This window comes from Rhopalosiphum maidis, chromosome 2, assembly GCF_003676215.2.
Source record: "Rhopalosiphum maidis isolate BTI-1 chromosome 2, ASM367621v3, whole genome shotgun sequence".
NCBI lineage: Eukaryota > Metazoa > Arthropoda > Insecta > Hemiptera > Aphididae > Rhopalosiphum > Rhopalosiphum maidis.
The window spans coordinates 256210-281730 of NC_040878.1; the positions used below are offsets into that span (position 1 = coordinate 256210).

Below are 25521 nucleotides of genomic sequence, written 5' to 3' on the forward strand. Positions count from 1 at the left end.
TATGGTATAAATATATCCACGACGTACGTGAGAAACAAGCGTTCATTATTATTATTATTATTATTGCCGCCGGCTGCAGGGACGTGCATATATTTGCATGTCGAAGGGTCAAAAGACCGCGTCGTTGTCGTCATTTCGTGTGTATATATAATGAATTATAATATATTTATATACAATGTCTATGTATTATAAAGACGATACCTAGTTATAGGCTACAGTCGTCTACATGGAGCTCTGCGAGATTCAGTTTCGATTCGCGTTTCGGATAATAATATTATAACATCCTATAACGATAATAATAATAATATATTGTATAGGTCAGTAAAAAATATTTTATATTTATTGCTATATATCCGCTAATTCATGTTAAATGTAAGTATTTTGAAAACAGGGTATTTATAATATTATACTCTTATAATATTTATTTATAATAATTGTGACATTGTGAGTAACATAGTTTGTATTACTCTGTACATAGAAGCGCTCGCACCTACACGATATTACGTGCAGAGGTGCATGTTGTACAGGACTACTACATCTGACGTCGACACACCGTGTCATTTCAAAATATATTACAGGTACGCTAAGAATTTGTTTATATTGTATATATATATATGTGTGTGTGCGCGTGTGTGTTTGCGTGTGTATGTTTAAACGGTTCGTCCGAAGTTTGTGCACATTTAAAAGAAGTATTTTATAGATTTGTATACATAAGTTTGATCGTTATCATAAACTTGAAATACGTACGCCATATTATTCAATTATAGTTTTTCATTAAAACAATATTTACTAAATCTGAGCTAATAATCTGAAACATCATTAACTATTATTGACGTTTCCCAAATAATTAACTGTTTGTGGTTTACTGTATGTACTGTGTAGTTTTTAGTTTTCTATCAATTAAAAGAAATATTATTTTTTTTTGCCACACCAAATTTTATATAAATAGACAAACTCATTTAATGTTTGTTTATTACTATAAAAAAGAAACATCAGCATACTATGAGAGAAATATTCATTTAATATTATATTATTATGATAACCATTTTATTCCTTGTGAAGAGAGTATACTTTAAATTTGTACACATATTTTAATTCGAAATGTATATTTTAGTACATTTATTTATACTTATGTTTAACAATTTCACTTCCTTGTACAGAAATATGCATAGATAAACTTTAGATTTGATTTTTTAGAAGAGTTTTTTTCTTATACACAATTTATAAAAATAAACTTATATACCTATTATACTAGAATATTATTAGCTTTCGTACTGTAATCATTCTGTTTGCATCACGAATAGAAAATTTACTACAGGCAATGCGAAGTTTATACTGGTTTTGGATTAAAACTTAACTGTTAAACTGAAAGCCAACCGAAAGGGATAGATCACATGTTGGGGGAAGAAATAATGACCCTCGCATGCTCATTTATAATTCAGTCTATATAGTATATCTGGCCGATGGCGATGGCGATGGATATTTAAACATTTAAATACTTTCTAAATAGTAAAAATCATTGACGAAAAAATCGTCTCACGCATACAATTATCAATTGTTTTTATTAATCCATGAGTATGTTTGATATATATATATATATATTGTTATGTTATATAATATACACTCTACAGAAATTTTTGTAGATCAGTATGCTCATTTCATTGTCGTTACTTATGGACGAGGTGCATTGCGTGTCGGAATGAAATTAACTAATTTAATTGTTTATTCAGTGTAGATTACAATATTAAAATAATTAATAAAATTATACAGCATTAATTTTGGAATAGGTGCCTAATTATTTTTAATTTATTCAGATCTCAACAAGTCTTTCCGTTTTTAATTTATTTAACTCAGTACAGATTGGAATTTCGTTTTTGTTTTAAATTCTTGATTTTATAATGTATGTTTGTTCGAACAGAATATTAACAAAGTAGGTTGGCGAACAACGTATTTATTCAATACAAATGAGCATTTATTTATAGATTTACAATATTTCAATAATAATATTATATTTATGCACGTATAATATAGAAATTAAAAATATATCGGAAGTAAAGATTAGTTTATTCGCCTTTTTAATATAGGGAAGTCGGTTGAAACACAAGTTTAGATTTTGTTTTGTATGACTGGAAAGTTATCAATTTCTAGCAAATCTCAATGTGATTGTAAAGTATTCTTAAATTATAGCTTTTGAATTTATCTGGAAACTAAATAAAAACAATTAATCATATTTTTTTTTTATTTAAAAAAAAATAATATAATAATAAATAAATAAATGAATAAATTGTATTATGTTATAGTGTTGTTGTATAAAGATTTCAGTATTAAAGAATTAGTTGAAAACTTGTTGTTCTAAAATGTGTCACAGGTCAAGATAATAAAATTAGTTTTTTAAATTTAATATTATTATAATTAACTTATATATTTAACTAAGCGTTATGTAGAATTATCTGACGGATAATAAATTATTTTGTGCCGAGTCTCTCTATATACCTATACATGAATATATACCAAGGTTTTGCATCAAAACACTTAAATATATTGAAATGACAAATACAATTTTCACCGTCGTGAATAGCTCAGCGATAAATTTTTAATGATGTAAATTTATTTTATTATTATGTAACGTGGTATCTTTTATTTATTTTCTTAAAATATTTGTAATATGTATCTTAGTGGATGAAGCGAGAACAAATTAGATGTTTCAGTATTTATTTTTCGTTCATAGGTGGTTGCAATAATATCATCTTAAATTTTAGAGGGTGATAAGACTCTTAACTTAACCTAACCGTATGTTTATTTATAGGTATTATGTATATAGTGTATGTAAATAAAGTGTATAAGATAAAGTCATAATATAATTATAACTGTGTTATAAAAATGTATCATTATTCATCCTATATAATATTCTCAGGTATTATATGATATATTTATTATTTAGTTTAGAAAACTTAACATTTCATGTATTATTAATTTATTAAAATATAATAATATAGAAATTGTTATTAATTATTATTATGATAATCGTAAAATCATGTTAACTATAATATTATAATGTATTATAATATATATAATCAATACTTAGTAATTTAATTTCTAAAACATTTTTAATTGATTTATTAGCTCCATAATTTTTATATTTTTAATTTTTAAGACATTTCAAGATACTACAGATTAAATTATTTTAATTTCGAGTTTCGGTACGTCTTACAAAACTAATAATATTATACGTCTATACACCATACTATAACCATAACTAATTTGTAGCATTTATAAATATTGTAATTCTTATATAGATTTTATTAAATATAGAATTAGCCACGTGTGTAAAAAATTAGGAAACAATGGATGGAGTATGGGAGTATAATATAATATTATGTATATCGACGGCGAAAGACGGCAACGGCATTACAGGACCCTTGAAACGGGTGCGTTAATGAATCATTAAATTTTTTTTTAAAACAGTGCCCCTATGTTGAATGTTGATGTATAATATTATGCGTGCATGCACTCAGCACGTATTATAATACGACACGGACGTTTGCTTGCAGTTAATGAGTGGTGTTTATATTATTATATTATTATTATATACGAACACGGATTACAGTTACTGACGACGACGGGTGGTTAGCGTGGTGCGATCAGCTGGTCAATATATATATATATATTATTGTTATTATTATTGCTTGTGAACTAATAACGCATACTGGGCTATTATGCTATGTATATAGGTGCGCAGATTTAAATTATGAATATACGCACATTGTAGAGACTGTAAGTCTCGTAATATTGTTTCGGTCGAGTAGAGTGTAATACACGCAAAGAGATTCATTATACATCTTATTTTTTATACAATTTCGTGTGTTGTACTTAGGATTTGACATACGATTGAAGGAAGACAATACTGATTGGGTTTCTGTCAAATAATTGGTCTGTAGTTGAGTAACTGCAGCAATAAACTATTTATCATATCATTGTTCATAGACTTATACCTTCCAAGAGACTATAAACTGCAAAAAAAAGCTAATTAAAAAGTTAATATCTCTTACAGCATTGTTGGAATGTACGATAAAAATTCTCGAGGGTTATTATTGTTAAAAATTAAAATAACGTTTATAACCGCTTACAAGACCATATAGCTCAATTATCGAATTTATCTGTGTGGTTTTGGGTGCATGATGTTAACTTTAATATATAATATAATCTGTTAGGTTATCTAGATTATTAAGAAAAAACTAAATAAACTCGTCAATGAGTTGATTAAATAACTTATATAGATTCTACATATAGGTACTATTATTATATTAATAGATTGGTTTCAGTAAATAAATAGAAAATAAAAAAAAATCATTTAATAATATTAGAATATGAATAATATGATTACATATTGAACTACAACATAACAACTTTTTTTATACGAAGTAGATGGAATTGGAAAGGTTAATGTAACTTAAAATAACATGTTATTTTAATTGAATAATATTTAATTGAAAATACATAAAAATTAATAATTATACTGAAGACAATAGGTTAGGTATGATGGTAAGTGTATTAATTATTCGAAGAAATTGAATTTATGATTATTAATTATTGAATTGAATAATTCAAAATCTAATATTATAATAAATTAATAACTGTTAGTAATAGTTAGTAAATAGCTAAATAATATAACATAATTATTTTTATTTAAAAAAATATCGTAATATTAACTTCAGGAAAAATGTATATCTGAAACATTATGTTATATACTTATATGTATGTCAACCGTAGAGAATTGCAAAAGAAGGAAAGAAAAGAATAGAAACATTTGAAATGTGTTGCTATAAAAGGTTTCAAAAGTTGAATTAATAGGATCACTAAGGAAGAAGTTTTAGATAGGATTTTGGAGAGGAGATCAGTGGAAAAGTATATAATAAAAAGAGAATTGAATGGATAGGCCATGCTCTTAGATATGGTGTGTTGTTAAGACTAATTTTGGAAGGAATGGTTGAGAGATAAAAAACAGAAGAAGACCACGATTACAATATAAATATATATATATATATATATTAGCTAGATTATAGAAGACCCAGAATGTATGTAACTTATATCAAGACATAAATAAGAAGGACAGTGACAATGATGCACGGAAATTGCTGCAAACCAATCCTTGTAGATTTAAAACTGCAAAAAATGAACATAATTTTCTGTATAATAGTAAAGGCACATTATTTGTAGAATCACTGTAACTAAAACCATAATCTGTTTTTTCATAAAAATAACTATATGATGTTTAAATATTGGTGCTATAATCAGTAATATAATTTCATAAATCAACGCCAACATATATATATAAAATATATAATACTTGTATATTATATAGGCATAAGTTAAATTAATGTATGTGGGCGTTATATTTATTCTATATATATATATATAGTGTTGAATCATGGCGTCGGCATCACTAGCATTATTTATTAATATATTACAGATATATGTATAATGTATATATAATATGTACTTATTATATATTATGTAAGTTTGAGTCGTGTGCAGGGTTAGAAAATGTCTACATATAATATATATATTATGTATACATGATATGTAGGAAATTCGATTTTCGGGGAATGACTTTTGCGGTGTACCGTGCTACGATATACGGCGAGGGTGAAAATGCACACGCAAACACATGCGCGCGCACATGCACTACACATATCGTCGCAACGGCGACGGTCGTCACATGCACACAGTGGCGGAGGGTTTGTAAAAGTCCCAAGAGACTATATATATATGATAATATTATACTCACCGCCACCACATGATGGCCGGGCGGCTGGCGCGTCCCGCCCACGAAAGCGTCCCGCCGACGTCACACAAGATGGCCGCCGCAACCCCGAAATCATAATAATATTTTATAATATAAACACACAATATACGTGGTGGCGAAATTAAACTGACGTCACTAAAGCCGCCGACGATTATACATTTTTATGGATTTTTTTTTCGGTCGCACTAAACGAAAAACTATAACAATATTCTATAATAATAATTCGTATAAAACCACCAGTAGTGTGGTGTTATGTATAGGATATATCTGCCGCTGCTATAAATAACTTTGATTGGAAATTATAATGAAAAACAAAGATAAAAAAGAAGAGAGGGAGACAGAGATAGATAGATAGAGAGAGAGAGAGAGCAAAAGAAACCACTCACCGCCGTTGCGTGGAAATTAAACCGCACCCTTGACATAATTTTCGGCACCCCGCCGCCGCTCATATCCGCATCATCAGCGCAGACGTCATCCCATTAATATATATATATATATGTATATAATATGCGCCGTTGCACCCGCTCTCGTTCGACTCAAGTTCATTAAACCCTCAGGACCGTCTGCTGACCTTGGTCCTTGTTTTTACCCCACTGCCACAATCACATTCCTCGTCCATCGCCCCGTGATTATTATTATTATTACATCGCGCGCGTCGCTCATTGACCAACGCAACAATCATTTCCGTTACTATAATGAATAAACTACTCAATTGCTGCAATATACACTATTGTTCGTGTAGCACAACTTGTATATTAGGTACATAAATGTACACTGTAATCAGCATCATACCTTATGCATATTGTCCGCTTTTAATTAGTACCTATACCTAAACACCGTTTATATCATGTAATAAAATAGAATATAAATTTATCAGCTTAGTGCGTCACATGTTAATTATTGATGTCACAAATATGATATTAGATTCAGAAACAGTAAGTTTTGTTGTTTTTAAAAGTTAAATTGCACTTTATTGTATTGATAATTGTAATTTCAAAGTACTTGTATATAGAAAATAGATTAACCTTGATACATGGATATAACTTATTAATGAAGATAATTTAACACTTTATTTGATAGACTTGAGTAAAAAGTCTTCAATTTGGGATAAAATGGACTTACAATAAGTAATAACCGTGTAATGGTATATATGGTATCGTATGTATACTATATAATAATTTCACGTCACGATAATTATGTATACTGTGGCTTGGTTCGAAAATGTGTATAATACATTATATCCTATAAAAATCGTGTGACTGTGCGATTGGTTTAGATTAAAAGAACCGACAAAAGAATTGTATATTACTTGATTATTTACATATTTAAAAAGGTTAATTCCGTTATGTTAAATACAAATGCTAAGTAGGCCTTACCTTATATCGGATTTCGAACCATTGAATATTGATGTGATACAGAGACACGATGTTTATATATACCTATTATATAGTATGACTACACTACGTTTACTTACTATATTATGTAAATATATAATATTATTATTGTACTTTTATCGTCTATTGTATATTTGTATGCTTAATTTATCCTAATCATATTTAATTGCACCTGCGGGGGATGTAGATTTTTGTCTAAACGTATACAATTGACATTTTGATATACAGTAATAATTAAATTATTATATTATTGTAAAATTATGTTCTTTGTATAGGTACCTATAAATAGACAATCGACTTGAAGGTATAGCGATACAAGATATATATTATGTTTATATGCATGCAGTGAATATAATATTATAACTATATGATATATTATTTAAGTATATGTGTGAATATTGTTTATGTATATTATACTTAAACGTGATTTTTCATTTCCTCGCTACCAGGAAATATGGAAATGTAAATTATCCAGTATTAATGCACGTAATGACATTTAAAAAAAAAATAAGAAAAATAAGTAGTGTGTAGATATATATTATTATCAGAGCTCTGAACTTTACGCACAAAATATACACATTTGTTTTGGAAGTATAAAATACAAATAGAATAAATTTTATTCGATAAATTTACATTTGTTTAAAGTGTATCTGAATTCTAAATGTTAAATTTAAGTTTATAGCGCAAATAATTAAATTAGATTTAATAACATTTACAAATTAATTGTATTGAGTAGTAAACTTAGTAGGTATATATATTATATACTATGTATTGCAATATACTACATAATATTTATATAATATTATAGGCACCTAGATATTATCTACTATTTGTTATTTATAATAGCCAAGTACCTATATCGTCTAGAATTTCGTACGATTTGGTCTAGTCCCAAATATTAATATTATACGCCGTACAAATAAGTTCCAAATTTATTCTCGGTGGATGAAATTAATTTGTTTGATGACGATATATATCTATAGTCTAAACGAATTGTTTATCATTTACTGACTTCGTGTTAACATGTTTGGAGACCTGCAGTGTATGAGTTCATATATTAATTCTATATAATTTTATAATACAGTCTATTCGATACATTTATTATATTGCAGTCGTTATAAGAATAAATTATTCGCATTATATTATCGTTATAACACAGATAAATCTTTTTTTTTACCATGGGCGTAACGTTCTTTTCTATTTTTCGATTAGGTATGCATTTATAGTTATGGATCCAATAAGATCAAGCCAAATGACACTTCGCAATCGAATCGCGTTGACTAACGTCGTCAATAATGTTCTAATATTACAATATAAATATGACGCCTCGTCGATGTCGTCGTATTTCATCTATCATATTATTATCTAAATGCACGGAAAACAACACAAAAAGTCACTTCAGCCGTTGTTGGATCGCGATGCAATATGTATCTACTGTATATAATCTTATTGCTAACTAAATGTGTCTATGTATACTAACCACATAAAACGAAAACGCCACGAACTCAACATTATCATAAGAAATAAGTACTTACGGGCTACTTAATGTAGGATACGAGAGATGCGAAAAAATGGCATTTTGAGTTTCGGTGTAGTTCGCATTTTTAATGGATTTTTTGACGACGACGCAACGTTGCGACGTTCGGAAAACTAAATTATTATGAGGTATATATATATATATATATATTATATACACGTAAGCCTTTGATGGAGTTTTCGAGGAATACGTTTTATATATCAACAATATAAATATATATTCGTACATTGTATAACCCTTAACTACCTCATTCTTATTATATGGAAGTATATTTGATTTTGATTTTATGTTTAAACTACATACTTTATATATATATATATGCATATTTGTACTTTGTAGTGACTCGGGATAAAAGCGAAAACGCCTTCATCATGCGCCGAGTGTTGAATATAATATTTTTTGATGGTGTGCAAAAATATTGCTGTGAAAAACTTCAATGTAATAAAAATATTCTTTCGAGTTATTACATTCGTGTTTATCACACATAGAAAAAAAACAAATTGAAAATAATAAAATACTTGCCATCAAAATAATTTTATTCGTCATTATAATATAATATAATATTTTAATTTATAAACCTATATGAGTTATAGTACGTCGAATATCATCATATAAAAGCACAATTATTGTAAACTACGCTCAATTGCAGACTAATGGAATCGTCTAATGATCTAGATTCTAGACAATGTAAAATGGTATTTTAATATTATATAGGGTTTTATGTATGTCCAAGAAAAATATATTCAATTAAGAACTCGAATTGTTTAAGTGTTTTTAGTTTTTACGTCTAGTGTGTTTTGGATGTTTTAGTTACGGAAGCGAGACAACGCTTACAACTTCGAAACAGACTAAATAGAGCATACGTGAAAACAAGGATTTTGTGTATACAGATATATAAAAATATATATATATAAAAAATTATAGACTGTAGTTCTTAGAAACTATACATGGACTGTTGATATATAGTCATGAATCATCAGTAGAGTGATATAGATGCTTACATTTCATACAATTATTTTATACTCATAATATGTTTGCATCAAGTTATACTTACCATATCATGATGTTTTTTAAATAAAATTAGAATATAATAACATAAATGCATTTTAATTAAAAAAAGCCAATTTATGTATAACTTTGTCATTCTCCACAACCGCTATTTTTAAATTGATTATTGGTTTTCTATTAAGAATGTAAATTTTCTCGAAAAGTTTATTCTGTCACATTAATAAATAAATAAATTATAATAATATATTGTATTAAATATCATAAGTTTATTCAAGAAACGTATATAAATACATATTATATAATAATATACGTACATGTAAGAGTCGACATGTCTTATTTACATTACCTCCCTTTGTGCGTACTGTTCGTATAAGCTAAAATGGATACAGGAATATATATATATATCGTTATATAGATATCTATCTAAACTTAACACCATGTTTAGAAATAATTACTGGTTAATTTAAACAGTGATAAATTTGTTAAAGTGATCGTTTCTTAATAATAACTATATAGTACTCGTATACGCAGATCATCTTGTCTGTTTGTCCTCGTTCGATTATTCTCTTACTATAACCATGTACGTTCTATAATAATATATAGGTATATAGGTACACTTGCCATTACCTGCCTATTAAGTTAAAATTTATACTTAAATTTACATAAATTGTAGTTAAAGTTTAAAGGTCAATTTGACTTTGATTATTATTAATTACATCGGTTAATTCAAAATTAAAATTAATTTTTTTAATAAACGTTAACATTTAAATTGTTTGCATTTCAAGTTCAGGCGAATTAAAAAGTACTATAAACTGTTATTATTGATTATAATATTACTATAGTATTACACGGTCTATACAATAAAAAAAGTTTATATTAAAGAAAATTAATTTACTGGCACAAACATGGTGGAACCCCGTGTATATGATATATATTTTATTTTCACATGCATATAAAAATGTAATTATTTATACAATATACTATGTTATATAATATAATGAACCTACCTATATTATATTTTTACTAACGTGGGTAAATTATTATGGTTTTTATGTGAAAATGAATTATATCTGATTATATAATTATTACTTGTAAATAAAAAACACGAAAAAATATTATAAATTCCTTTTGTGAAGTTTTTCAAAAATTATTTTTTACACTTTTTTTAACAGAAAATATACATGTATAATGTATATATTATATTTTTATACTCGTCATATGCATATCCAAAACTAGGTATTATATTATTAGCTACTTAATGTAATAAAGTCTTGGGTTAAAAAAAACATTTATAAGAATCAAATAAAATGATGGTATAAAACTAAAGTGGCTTAAACAGTGGTTATTTGGAATAATGGATAAAAACTAAAAAAAATATATAATTTTTATGTTTAGTTGTCGGACAATCGCGATCGAATTTCAGTTTCAACATTAAATGCGTCTCGTTTACACAGAAACACTTTGCAGGGATATTCGTCGGTTATCGAATAACACAACTAAACTGCATGTAAGTATGTAACACATTTCAATACATAAAAACGTAACATACGAAGCGCATCGATAAGGTGATTATTGTTATTTGAACTCATTTCAATATTCCGAGATGATAATTATAATTTAATATCAATAATAGTTTATCAAAAATTTTCAGTATTGAAATAATTACAATTGTAAATGCATATCCCCCGAGCGGTAGGCATTGCAACTTGCGAGTCAGCGAAGAAGAATCATTGACAGAAAAAGAATAATTAATGAAAACGTATTGCAGTGGCAGCAACAACAAAATCATTGAGTATTACGTTAAATTATATATTTATATGTATCTACAGAGGTAATTTTATAGATTTTACTCGCCTTAATTGTTGACTGTTGTACATCATCTAGTATCATAATTACTAACCAAACAGCCATGTAACAAAAATTCAAAATTCGCATTGACATTAATTGGGAACCTTACGTCCATCAAAAACTCATTTAAGCCCCAATATAAATAATTGAAATCCAAGTTTCCTGAGATTGTCCTCGTCGTTAATGATTACGATAATAATATGACGTTACTATACACTTGTTATTAAATGTATATCTACTGTAGAAGAAGTTATAATATAGTAGTACCTATAACTGAAGTAGTGTTTAGTATTATGTTTGTGTATAGTATTATTAGTGATTGTATTAGCTGTAGTTTTTATAGAATCCTGTTCGTCGATGCGATACCAACTCTGACTCGTTTGAATAATTGTTTTAATTACTATAAAACCTAGCTCATATAATAATAATATACGACGTATGGTGTTGTCACACGCTCGCTAACGTTCGTCAGCTGCAACAGCCGCTCGTAATAAAAAATATGATATGATGTATTATTATTATAACTCTCGAGACACACGCAGAGCGGTCACATATTATACTGCGTAACACTATAATGCGACGAGCGCTTTTGATTTGGTAGGAAAAAATATTTGATTGGAGCGCAAGAAAGAAACTAATTTTTTGCCTTCCTTAAAAGATGCTCCTGCGACCACCGGAGAGATTGTCTTTGTCACCGCCACACATGTGTATCACAAATGTCAGCGGGAGAGCTGTACGGGTCTGTTTTTTTTTTTGATCTTGTCTTTTATTGTGATGGCATTTTTTTTAGACGATTAATCGTCATTGCTCTCACTCACGCAAAGAAAATACATGAGATATGTTGATGTTCTCGGTTCATGTTATATTGTTTGTGTATTTGTATGGTGATTTCTTTAAGGATGCTCGCTTCATGGTTCTATAATAATATACCTATTTATTCTCCGAATTCCGATTTTTTGAATTTTTTAGGACACTTTAAATATCTTATTTTCAACACTATTGTCTATTTAAGATTTGACCTAATATGATTATAAAACTACATATCACTAAACAAAAGCAAATATTTTTTGAAATGTCAATGTATTAAATTAAAACGAATTCCTGATTATTTTACTGTATATGTTAAGGTACAAAAGATAATATTGAATATTTAAGTTTAATATTATAAAAAAGTGTAATTCAAAAATGTCCACGAAAAACTTCATAAAGCAGCTGACGGAGCACTCCACTATAAAATTGGCAGAAGATCCACCAATCTAAGATTAAAACCATGGCTACCGCAGGATATTTTACTTGAATCTAAAGAAGACACTTAGGATTCAGATTAAGACCTAGACTTATAAGTCAACTAAAATTAATAACTATTGTAATTATCGTAAATATTGTTGTAAACATAATTGTGAACATATTAATCGTAAATTGTAATTATCATTATAAAAATACCTGGTGTAATGACACAATTAAATAAATAAATAAATAAATACATAAAAAAGTATAAATTTAGAACCTCTGGCTATAAATAAAATATATTATGTTAATCACTATTAAATATTTAATCAAGTTAATTATCTTAAAATTACCTATGTTTTATATTTTTTAACCATTAAACCAAAAGTTTTAAACATATAATATTCCTAATTATAATTTTAATTTATTTTAATTTTCAATAGATTTATATGTTTAAGTATTGCATAAAATAGATTGACTCGGATACTACACGCTTTAATTTTGATTTCAATATATTTAAATAAATTAAAAATTTAATTTAATTTTTTTTTAATTGCTTAAAAATTCGCAGAGAAGGGGAGGGGTTGGGGTTTTCGTTTAATAAGGATGATTGTCAATAAGGCCGTGAACAATCTAAGAGGCTACAAAAAAGAATCATCGAGGAGCGCATACTTAAGGTTAAGTTAGGTTAATTAAAATTCTAAAAATAATTTTCCAAAGTATTACTTATAATTTAATTGTGAAAACAGGGTGAGCTAAAAAAAAATCACGCTGTATAATATAGTTCGTCGAGCAGTAAAATTATTACGGCAGCGTTTCCGATTGTCCACCGAGTGGGTTCGAACACCTCTATTTTTAGAGGGATCACGCGAGATCGAAACAGAGCTGAGTGACTTTCACCACAAGTTTTGCGCGTGCACCATACTGTTTCTACCTATATACCATATTATTGGCCATCTTCCACGGAAAACCGCTGCAGTGGAGAACGGACACGTTCCAAAATTGGACTACGTACACGCACGTATACGTCGTGTGTTCACATATATGTATAATTTTATACGTGTTGAGAAGAATCAATTATATCTGTATACAGCATACATACATAAAAAGCATATGCTTTTTAGGTCAACCTCGACGTGCTCGTGCAGTAATCTTTAACAACGACAAAATATCCAATCGATAGATCACGTTGTGTCTATGTACCATATGCGTCCCTCCTTTATGGTTAAGAATGTCGATTTCGGTTCAATAAAAGAAAAAAAGGAAAGAAATAAAAATTAGAAGTGCAGGTAAAATGTATACGTTCTAAATTGCTAACATTTCATATATTTCATGATTTTGAAAATAAATTATATATTTGTATAGTATAGAAATTACTTATTTTTAATGTAAATGTCTTTATTAAACCTACAATTCGAAAAAATAAATTTTATTTGTTAATAAGCATTTCAATTTTAAGTTTATATGAGCAAAATAAAATGGCAAAGAGATGTTGCATTTTAAGTACTAAATTTATATTTGTGGTTCACTTAAATAGGTAACAATTGTAATAACTTTAAATTGTATTATTAATAAAAAAAAACCGTGTGCAATATTCGCGATATTTATACATCGACATCATTTATTTTTTTAAATTGTCTAACTTCTGATTACGATATAAAAATACCTAAAAAAACACCAAGAAATTACATTTTTTGGTAACATTGTAGTGATCATGAATAATTTTATAAGTATACTTTAACCGTACAAAAAAATCACTACTTTGCAATATTACGTATATAATATAATAAAGGCATTATTTCTGTCTAAAAAACCTTTTTAAATAATATCTACTAGCCTTGTGTAGTTTTAACTAACACCCGTGTTTCTCGCATTTGCGCCATTCAATATAGTGGTACTACGTCACGCATAAATACGCATAATCTATGCGCACATCATATCATAATAATATAATATATAAATCGTGTTTCCTATACAGTATACATAATAAATATTATGATATAAACTACACATAAAACAATATGTACCTGCACATTAGGTGATACAACGGTTAATAAATTATACTTATAGTAAATACGAGTAATGTAAAATAGGTATACGTGTTCGTGTATAGCCGTGTGTGATGAAGATGATCAACGAAATATGTCGATATAAAACCCAGACTTGTAAACGCCCCCTCCCCCCTATCCTCCACACCATCCAATTGCATCATGATTATTGTTTTGTCAATACTCACACCATGCGTGTACGAGCATATAACATTTAAAATGAGAGGATGCGACCAGAGAGAATAAAATTATTATTATTAATAAAAGGTCAGAATATATTATTTTATAAACGTGCGACGGTCGCGGTTGTCGTCTCGACTCTCGAGGGAATAGCGCGAGTCACACTGCAACGTCGTGCGCATGTGACTCGGAAATAATTGTAATAATAATTATCGTTCAATTGGCAACGGTTCTTTCTTAACTGGAGGGCACCCGCTGCTCTTAACGAAATGTCGCTTTTTAAGTATATTGTATAATATATGTATATTATATAGGCTAATTTAAAACTGCCGTGACCTCGAGTACTGGAAATATCACGGTCAATTCGTTTTCTGCGTATTATGTCGCACTATTATTATATGACGATGAATACAGAGTGGTTCGAGAATTTTTATTCGTGAACCAGGCAATATCTTAAAAATTTCAGGAATTTAATGTGTAGAAGTGCACCTATAAAATATTTAATTTGTAACAATTATCGGCGAAATAAATATATAATAAATTAGCCACGTGCTCATAATATTTTCATAAATAAATACATAATATAAAGTATCGTATATATTGATTTGTAACCGTTTTTTCGCAATGCACAGTGATTTATTCTTATATAACTTTTGAATCCATTATATCAACGCATAAGTAGGTTTTTATAACAATTCATCTTGTTAAATTTAAATTAATATAGTAAATGTATTCGTTAAAGCGTGTCCGTGATTTGGAAACAGTAATTATTTATACTTATAAAGTTATAAATAATAATAATAACACTACACACAAAGCATGTAAATATATTAAAAATATTATTTTATGTATAGAGTAAACATTTTTCAACGAAATCATTTTACGGTTTCTGAGCGCAATTATTACCGTATTATTATATAGAACCTGTGTATAGGTATAGTATGTTAATACAGTCATTAAAAACGACTCATAATATTATTATAGCTTATAATATAGCTATATATCGTATATCTAGCATAGTATAGTATCAAATTGTTTAATTATTGTTAGGAAATGAGAAAAGAAAACTAATACTATTTTGGTGAGATATGATATTGTTGTAAGGTGAACACACTGTATGCGCAACGACGAAAGGCGTTGCACATGCATGTTGCATATTATAATATATATATACGAGTAGGATCATTATAATTAGTATTATACAATGACGACTTAGATAGTAAAGTTTTACGAGGACTCGCCCTTGAATGATAATCCGTTGATTCTTACGTTTGTATCGCATATATTACACACTATAGAGTTTGATCATGGAGCGATAACGATTAAATATATTATGACATCTTTCAAGAAAACAGCAAATCTCGCGTTCCATGTACGTACATGTGTTTTCATTATACTTTAAACATTCATATTTTTACCGTTTCCGTTTAACCTTAAACATATTCGTTGCGCACATATACATGCATGATGCATAGGTATACACACCCAGAACGACAAGATTAGCAAGCATGCATACCATATTATTGTGTTGTGCTTTCTCGATAAATAATAAAAACAGTATTTTTCAATGAGGTTCTCAAATCGATTTTTGATGAAAAATCGAAAATAGCAATACATATAATATATAATTATAATATTAACATATATAATTTATATTCGTGATGATTGCAATTATACTACTATTATAGTTGTATATTATTTATTTTTTATACCTAACAGGTATTGTATTCAGTTGATTTTTGTACTCGGCACTTGTGGGTTGGAGTGGTGTAGGTGGTTTCTAATTGAAAGTAAATAAAGATACGCTTAATATAGATAAACTTGTACAAACGCAGACCGATTTCCGCAAACTAATGAGGGGTTTAAATTTTAACCTTTTTGAAAAACATCGCTTCTTGTATGCGGCCACGTGCGGACTGAATACGAAAATCGCAGATATGGGGTCTACATACATCTCTCACGCGTATATATTTAGAAGGTATATACTTAAATTGTTGCATTGACTAAAATAAATAATTAATTAAAACTAGTTTATGTGTACAGTTTTAGGTGCACAAAGTGTACTACTATCAACCTCAGATCACTCAGATCACCTATAAATTTTACTTTAGCCACGAATTATAACGTAATAAAAATAGGCACAATCTGCTAAAAATGTAGTAAGAAAAGTGCTGTATAATATTGAATAATTTAAAATTTTGCGAGTATAGGTAATTAAAAAAGTGGAACTTTCAATTTGTATTGTAGTAATAAATTGATGAAATTCGGTGACTAGGTAGGTGACTTCTTCATCCACGCTTTCTGACTCTTTTCCCTATTTTATTATCACATTTACTTATTGTACGTATTGCATTTTGTACAGATTGTACATTTTCATATTTAAAAAAAAATAAATAAAGTAATACATTGTGTAATTCTAGTTTAATTGTAAACAAATTACCAAATTGTTAAATTTAATTAAAATTTAATTTTTCGGAGCAGAACCATAATCTATGTTAAGATCTTTGAAAACTTGTAAGGGGTTCATTCAAAAGAAAAAGGAAAATGACCTACATAATATACGTGCTCAAACAAATTAATAATAGTGTCCCAAATGTTGGTAATACTATTTAATAGTTTAATCATAATATTGTGGTTCAATTATATTGTTGTTTTATCAACGATGGCTGTCGCAGGCTATAAAAATCGTGTTCATAATTACGTTTATAATTTATATATTTTATGTATACTATAAACAAATTATACTTTCGTCTTTAAAGTACTCATAGCACATATACTAATTCAAATATTCACAGTGGTATTAATGCGATGACTATATATTACAATTCAATATTATTGTTAGTATTATGTAAATCGTTATATAATTATTTTAATTCATACTTTATCACGTATTTAATGCAATCGTATTATAATATGTCATCGTAGTCGCCATCGAGGTCCACCCTTTTTCGTGTAATAATAAGACAGACAAAATCTATTTTCTCACGATCTGCCATTATCGCTTCGCGATGTATACGAACGCGTATATGTAACATAAATAATATATAGTACTATAACACAATAAAATCAGCACGTCCACAGCGGCCGAACAAAATCGTATACATATTAAAATATTATTCAAATTTGGCGACGGTGAGTAAAAAAAACAGCCGTCAGATGGGTGTTAAAACTTAAAAGGCACCATCATATAAGTATACCACACCTTTTTTCCATCTAATCCTTCTCATTTTTTCACCTTTATCACGCCGTGAGCGATGTTTGCAATATATGCAAATGTGCTACCTCGAATGTGTGTGACGACGACGCTAGAAGGTTCTCAGTTCCCACACGTATACGTACCAACCACGGAAGTACAAAGGCAATGTCACACACGTATAATATGTAAAATAGTATACCTTTTATAATGTGTATATGTATATAGTGTATACATATAATATTATACTGTGTATAATTGTGTGAATCGAGGTCTTTTTAATAACATTTTCGTTTTTATATTGCCACTCGATAGATGTATATAGATATTCGTGTATAATTATAACTCATAATATTATATTATTGCGGAACGCGGTGTACTCGCGGCTAATATATAATAATTAATATTATTATATATAGCTACAGATACCAATATGGAAATATATATGCAAATACTCGTCCTTGATACATTTCCAATTGCGGCTTATGTGTTCACGGTGCATTTATTAGAAATATTAATATTATTGTGTGTCTGTTTTTTCTTCCACTACACCTTAAACATTCAAAGAATGAGCTAAAATCGTGGACAACTATTAAAGATGTTAAATACTTAAATTTGTGTTTAATATAAATAGTATTAAAATTAATAATAGTATCCTGTATTTCTCCGAACTATACTATAAAGTATAAATAGTATAGCGTAATTACAAATTCTAAATTATATAATTTATAGATATAAATACAATAACGATAATTATTATTTTTACGTGGTGAGATCCTCACTGTCCAACGTATGATTGACTGCAGAATGTAACTACAGTGTCTTGTGAGGATTTACCCATTGAGTTCTCCTAGAATAAAAGATACATCATATTTTTTTTTTTAAGTGTCTCATAAGGACAGACCACAAGTATTCCATACTTTAGTTTAATTTAATGTTATGGTAAAAATTAAAAAAAAAAACCAAAGAGCTATTTTTTAGAATTTATTTTTCTGAAAATTTTGCCGTTTCAACATTTTATTTTCATTAATCTCATGGTTTTTTTAAATATTTTTTTTAGTTTTGAGAAATTATTTAACACCATGTATGTGCCAGAATAATTATACAAAAATATTCTCAAAACTAAAAAAAAAAAATATCAAAAACACGATGTTAATGAAAATGAAATGTCGAAACTTTAAAATTATTTTCAGAAAAAAAAACTATTAAATGGCTATTTATGATTTTTTTGAAATTAATTAAATAAAAAAATATTTTATGTTATTATCAAAACATAAAATTGTATAAAAATATTGATTATTTGTAGACCTTGTACCTGTAAATTTAAAAAAAAATATAATTTATGATATCTCTAATTTTTCAAGAGATATTGCAATGAGTAAATCCTCTTGGGACAGGCGGTGTATAAGTCAGATCTATCTTCAAAATTCATCTAATCATCACGGAATAATCTGACTTGACTTAGAGTATCCACCAAAAATCTATACTGGACTTATACTACATATTAATAATCTAATCTAGTCATACTATAAAAAAAAGTTAATATTAATCTTGTATGTATTAAATAGTTATAACTAATCGTAAGACTCGTAGTAAAAAATAACAGCCAATTTATAAAAAATATTATTAAATCCCAATCCTGGCATGGATGGTATATGCGACGATTGATTGCAGAATAATATAAAGAAACTTAATGATGTTTAGATTTATTAGGATGATAAAGTCACCCTGGCACCCTCACAGAGTCGGGCCTATGTATATTGTACAAAGGTAAACCGATCTAATATTATTACAGGCCCCGAGTACTTTAAAAGACGTTTGTACAATTTATATAGGTTATAATTAGCGCCCAGGCTTCAATACAAAATGCATTTTTTTTTGGTTGACCTTAAACAATACTTTCCGAGTACCTACATAACTCATTTCATGCAACGGGCGATTCAAATCGAAAACTTTTATTTCGCATTTTTTAGCATTATTAGGTCATTTTTTTGGGTTTAATGCATATTAAAATTTGTTCAATATAGTATACCTATACTATACAAATTTAGCCTATTCAAAATATTATCTAAAGATAAATTGTTTTATTTATATTTAAGTTGTTTTTAACGTTTTCGCTTAATAAAAGGTTTATCGGAGATTTCCATGCACATTGGCACATTATGAAAGTCAATCATTCAATTCAATTTTTATCTTATGTGTATTATTAACTACGGGGCATCACCCATACTCGAACAAATAACAAATAAATAGTCAGTTTTTTTTTTTAATAACATAATAATTATATCTTATTTATAAATTGTCGAATTGTATAGAGAAAAATTATGGGGCATTTTTTAAGGGTATTTTTGGCTAATTTTTAGAGCATATTTGTATGGTTTTGAAGACATTATTCAGGTCTTAGTTGTAATATATGAGGTGTTATATACGATTATCGGAGTATGTATTTAGACATGCATAAGTCATACTCAATTCCCGCTGAACGAATACATAATCCGTTCATCATCTTCTACAACGACGAAAGCTTTTATTTCGCATTATTTAATTATTACTATCTTTTATTTGATACTCGTGAAATGCGCGCATGTCGTTTACCTGTTTATTTAAATTATAATCTACAAAATACTACAACGAACAATCGAGTATTTTTTTTATGTCTAATAACATACTCACAGATATTGGTATAGGTATTATACGTCATAATATCATGTTCTGTATAATGTACATTAGATTGTAGACCGTCGATTGAAATAATAAAAAAAAACGGTTCCCTCCTTTTATCACGCGATCATTGGTTTCTCAATTATTTTAGGAAGTCTACGTTATATTTATCGCGTCATCTATATTTATGTATTATACATTAGTATATATTTTAGAACATAATTATTTTCTCCTATCGCAGGTAATATAAGCTTTATATAGGCTTACACAAATATTAAATACGAATGTTGTATAATATTAAGATAACATAATAGCCAAATTATTTTTTGGTTGAAACATCGCGCTATCTATGCATAATAGTATACGCAATCGATACATTATATTATTTATACTTCAAACTATTATATGATAATTCGGTGATGGATTTTATACATTATAATACACACGGTGTACAAACAAACTGTATAATAAGGTATATAGTATAATACATGTGTATACGCATAATTAGCTTCTCAATATTCGTTTTATTTAAATTATTCATTTGGTGTATATTATATTATATATTTGCCTGCATAATAATATGCGCTAAACCAAGCGCCGTCGAGTTTACAATATTATAATATAACTTCGTGCACGAGCACGACCATGACTTACATATTATTACTATATTTATAATATCACGTTTTTGATGCTCAATGATATTATTATTATTATTGTAATTGTATGAACGAATATAAAATAAAAGTGTTTTTTTTTCAAAAGGTTAGTAAAAATTCTGTAGGAAACCTAAACGTTTAGCTTGTGGTATAGATTGTTAAGCGTCTGTAATCCGCAACAGCACGGAGATGATTGTTATCTGTAGCGGTGAATATATGCTAATTTACTTATTCATCAGCGGACGCCGTATTATATATTTATTCTGTCAATTTTTCAAACATTCCGGTGAGTTTCGATTTACTTCCATCATAATTTTTCTTTTCATTTCCTTGTGTTAACGACTTCCGGACGATAACGACAACGCGCGACGTTTATAATAAACACCATCGTCGTTATTTTAGACACGCGATAATTCTGGGAAAATTTCTATACCATTTATGAAAAAACTCCTGCGTCACGTATATATTATATTTATACAGTGCGCAGACCAATGTGCGTCTCCACTGGAGATGATCTATACAAGAAGATTTTCAAGCAGTAGGGATGTGAGACTACGTGGGAAAAATGATCTAAAACACGGATCGTGCATTATACGACAATTTACTGGACTAGAATAATAAAAAAAAACACCCTCGAAATAATTTATGTATGCATACTTATATATCATATATAAGGGTTCTAGAAAAACGAACACCACCATCGGCATCCCTCGCCCGCTTATTGTTCATCGTGCCGACGGCAGCAGACTTAAGCGTTTTATTAATCCGTCGTAATGACATCGCGAAGATTTTTGTACGGCGACGAAAATATCATAACGCGCACTCGTTTCTGGGCGATGAAACTCGCTATAAAAATATATATATCTTATCGGTGGCAGCTATGAAACCTGCAGTAGTCCACGATTTATATCTGCACATTCGCACCCCAATGCGATCCAAAACATTACGGCCATAATGTAGATTTGTAGTCTTTATATTATATTATTATATTCACGCGCCAGCCCACACACACACACACACACACAAATATATACGTGTGTGTGTGTGTGTGTGTGTGTGTGTGTGTCGTATGTGTATAATATATATTTTTGGTCGTCCTCTCTGGAGGTGGTCTCCGCACGCGAGTACGACATTCCCCTATTACATCTAGACCTCACCCCTAACAGATAATTGATAAAACTTTTATTTTATAACTTATAACTCACAATATTATAATATATAGCACAAGGGCAACTAGGAAACATTTAGCTGGAAGATGCCGACGAGTACGATTGTGAAACTATTCACGATAATTTGGATTTTAATATTATTATATTATATGTGCGACGACATCTACTTTATCTCGTCTACTCAATGTGTTTTGGGGTTTTTTTAAGTTCATAGAATTTAATTATAGAAAATTGCATTTTTTTTCGAATCCTATTATTGATTTTTTGGTGACATTATTGATTTTGGAAAAAAAAATTGTTTATGATTTCAAGTTTGTATGTTAATTTATTTTGGTTGTAGATGTAAAAAATTATTAGATGGTTAGGTAAAAAATTAAGATCGCGCAGGATAAATTGTATATTAATTTCGTAACAGGGCAATTATTTCAGACGATCAAAGCCAAACAAATTTATTTAAATCTAATTGGCCTGATGTCAATGTATTGATTCCTATTCAATTACATACTCTATGGACTTTTCAGTTCGGTTACACTTTGTGCAAGACGACTAATGTGTGTTCGTCTCGTGACATCGTAGGTATATCGATTATTGTATATATTACGTTATAAATCCCGATCGGTGTATATGTGTTTAATACACGAAATTTATCGAAAACAAAACGCGTATCGTTTACCAACGATTCATACTATTGTTCGACTGATTATATTATTGCAATGTAATTACACATAATACTACAATACATGGACACGAGTCACAAGTGCGTATCGTTTCCAGATTTTCACCACAATACGATGTTCAATAATATATAAACTACATAATAGTATTAGGTACGCGAATACAGAAAGCAAAAAGACTCAAGATGCATGTAATAATAATAATAATAATAATAATAACAATAATATAAAACATAATACAGCCGACACGATATAACAATAGGTCTCTCGCGGGTATACCGAATATTGCGCTCGGGCACCTGCATCGCACGGTGCACATAATATATATAAATATAATAAAATATTATACTCGGGACTAGACACTTTAGAACGGCGCGCGCCGCTGTATATAATATAAATATTGTACACAATACCTTTCTATACAACTATACGTACGTATAATACGCGGGTAATAATAACAACAATAATAAAAAACGTAACACTACAACACTGTATAATATAATACAGCTATAAAGATATTAGTTTTGTACACATAATATAATAATAATATTAATAATGAAAAAACCCGCGACGGCACGCACACTCAAGCGGGAAGCAGAGACGGAACGAGCTAGCGAGCCGAGGTCAAGGATGTTTCGAAAAACAGTTATAACGTCGAAGTCTCCCTGCTGTGCTGTATGTACAATATAACAACATAATGCACACATATATAAATACTTTAAGACGTTGTGTAGAGCGTTTGTATGTGACACGCGAGTAGACAATGACACACAGTATACATATATTATACATAACATATATACACGATTATGGGGTAAATGAGAAAAAAATATGATGATAATAACAAGTAGAAGAAATTCGTAATAAGCTTATAAGCCCGCGTGTCTCGGTCTCGGGCACGCATTGGTCGGTCTGCAAAGCACACGCACTCCTCGTGTATAAATGTATAATATATGTATAATGTGCCACAGTGCGCGTATTCATTGTTATTGACGTTGATGGAATATAATATAAATTTCAGTTAAACTAATATGTATCTCACTAGCGCGTGCTATAGCTATATAATCTTATCACGATAAAGCCACTTATATCATAATATACGCGTAAATGCGATGGGCAGGACGTATGTAACCATTGTTAACTCGGCGAGAAGTTGAGTCTTTATAGTGGACCAAAGAAAAGATCGAATTTTTTATATACACACTCGTAGTTTAGTAGTACGTATATACAATACACGCGCGTGTGGTGAAATGATGATAAAGAATAAGGATGATACATACAATAATAACGACGTCGTCAGTTCAGGGTGAAGAAGTGTGATTTCCTGCGGTGGAGGACGGTGAAACACCGGCGGCGATAAATGCGGAGAGACGTACAATTATAGGTTACGACGAAGATCTGTATCACATTTACGTCTGTGATGGCTGTTATTATTATTGTTGTCAGGTGTAAGTAAAATACGGCAAAATAAATTGTATAATATAATCATACGTTTTGCGGAGTTGTGTATGTAATCAGCACCGTGTAAATTGGACGCTTTTCAATTATATACCAACAATATTTTGTGTATGCGGGTTGTGAATAGACTATGAGAATCGTCAACTTTAAATCCAAAATTATTTACTTCAACTACTTGGGAAAATAAACACCCAACCAGAATATTTGAAAATTTAAAATTTGTAATCCAAATCTCACTCTCCGAAAATAGATATTTTTATACAATTGTAGATTATAGCGCAGATTGCTATAAACTCACGAACTTATGGCATACCGACTGCTGGCTGTTTCGAAACCAGGGCAACACAGGTAATTGTTTATTACACCACAGATACAGTTTAATTTTGAATATTTATATGTAATATATTTTGCATTTTTAAACGTCCACGTACCCGTTAATAGAGTTTTATTAAACTGACGAATTAAAATTAAAAAATTTCAAGTTCGTGGTTTTTAATCTTAAAATTTATATAATTATTATATTATGATTAACAGTAAAATTGTTTTCATGTATATTTTTTAAACCTCAGTAATATAAAATATTATATGCAGTTTATACAGTATATGTATTAGGTAGGTATACTGTAAATTTCAACATTAATGACATGTAAGATATAACTCTT

General features: G+C 28.8%; 1 protein-coding gene across 2 annotated transcripts in view; it reads left to right on the forward strand.

The window, feature by feature from the left end:
* The first annotated feature begins 235 nt into the window (after nucleotides 1–235).
* The window catches only part of LOC113551869, a 60597-nt gene continuing 35311 nt past the window's right edge, over nucleotides 236–25521 (forward strand). Inside the window, exons 1-4 of one of the 2 annotated variants that reach the window (XM_026954418.1) lie at nucleotides 236–372; nucleotides 479–578; nucleotides 11141–11252; nucleotides 11397–11537. In XM_026954418.1, the coding sequence (XP_026810219.1) occupies nucleotides 364–372; nucleotides 479–578; nucleotides 11141–11252; nucleotides 11397–11493 (318 nt within the window). In that variant the 5' untranslated portion in view covers nucleotides 236–363 and the 3' untranslated portion in view covers nucleotides 11494–11537. Of the gene's footprint in view, nucleotides 373–478; nucleotides 579–11140; nucleotides 11253–11396; nucleotides 13087–25521 lie in introns of those variants that run through there. The other variant, XM_026954416.1, reaches the window with a different exon arrangement.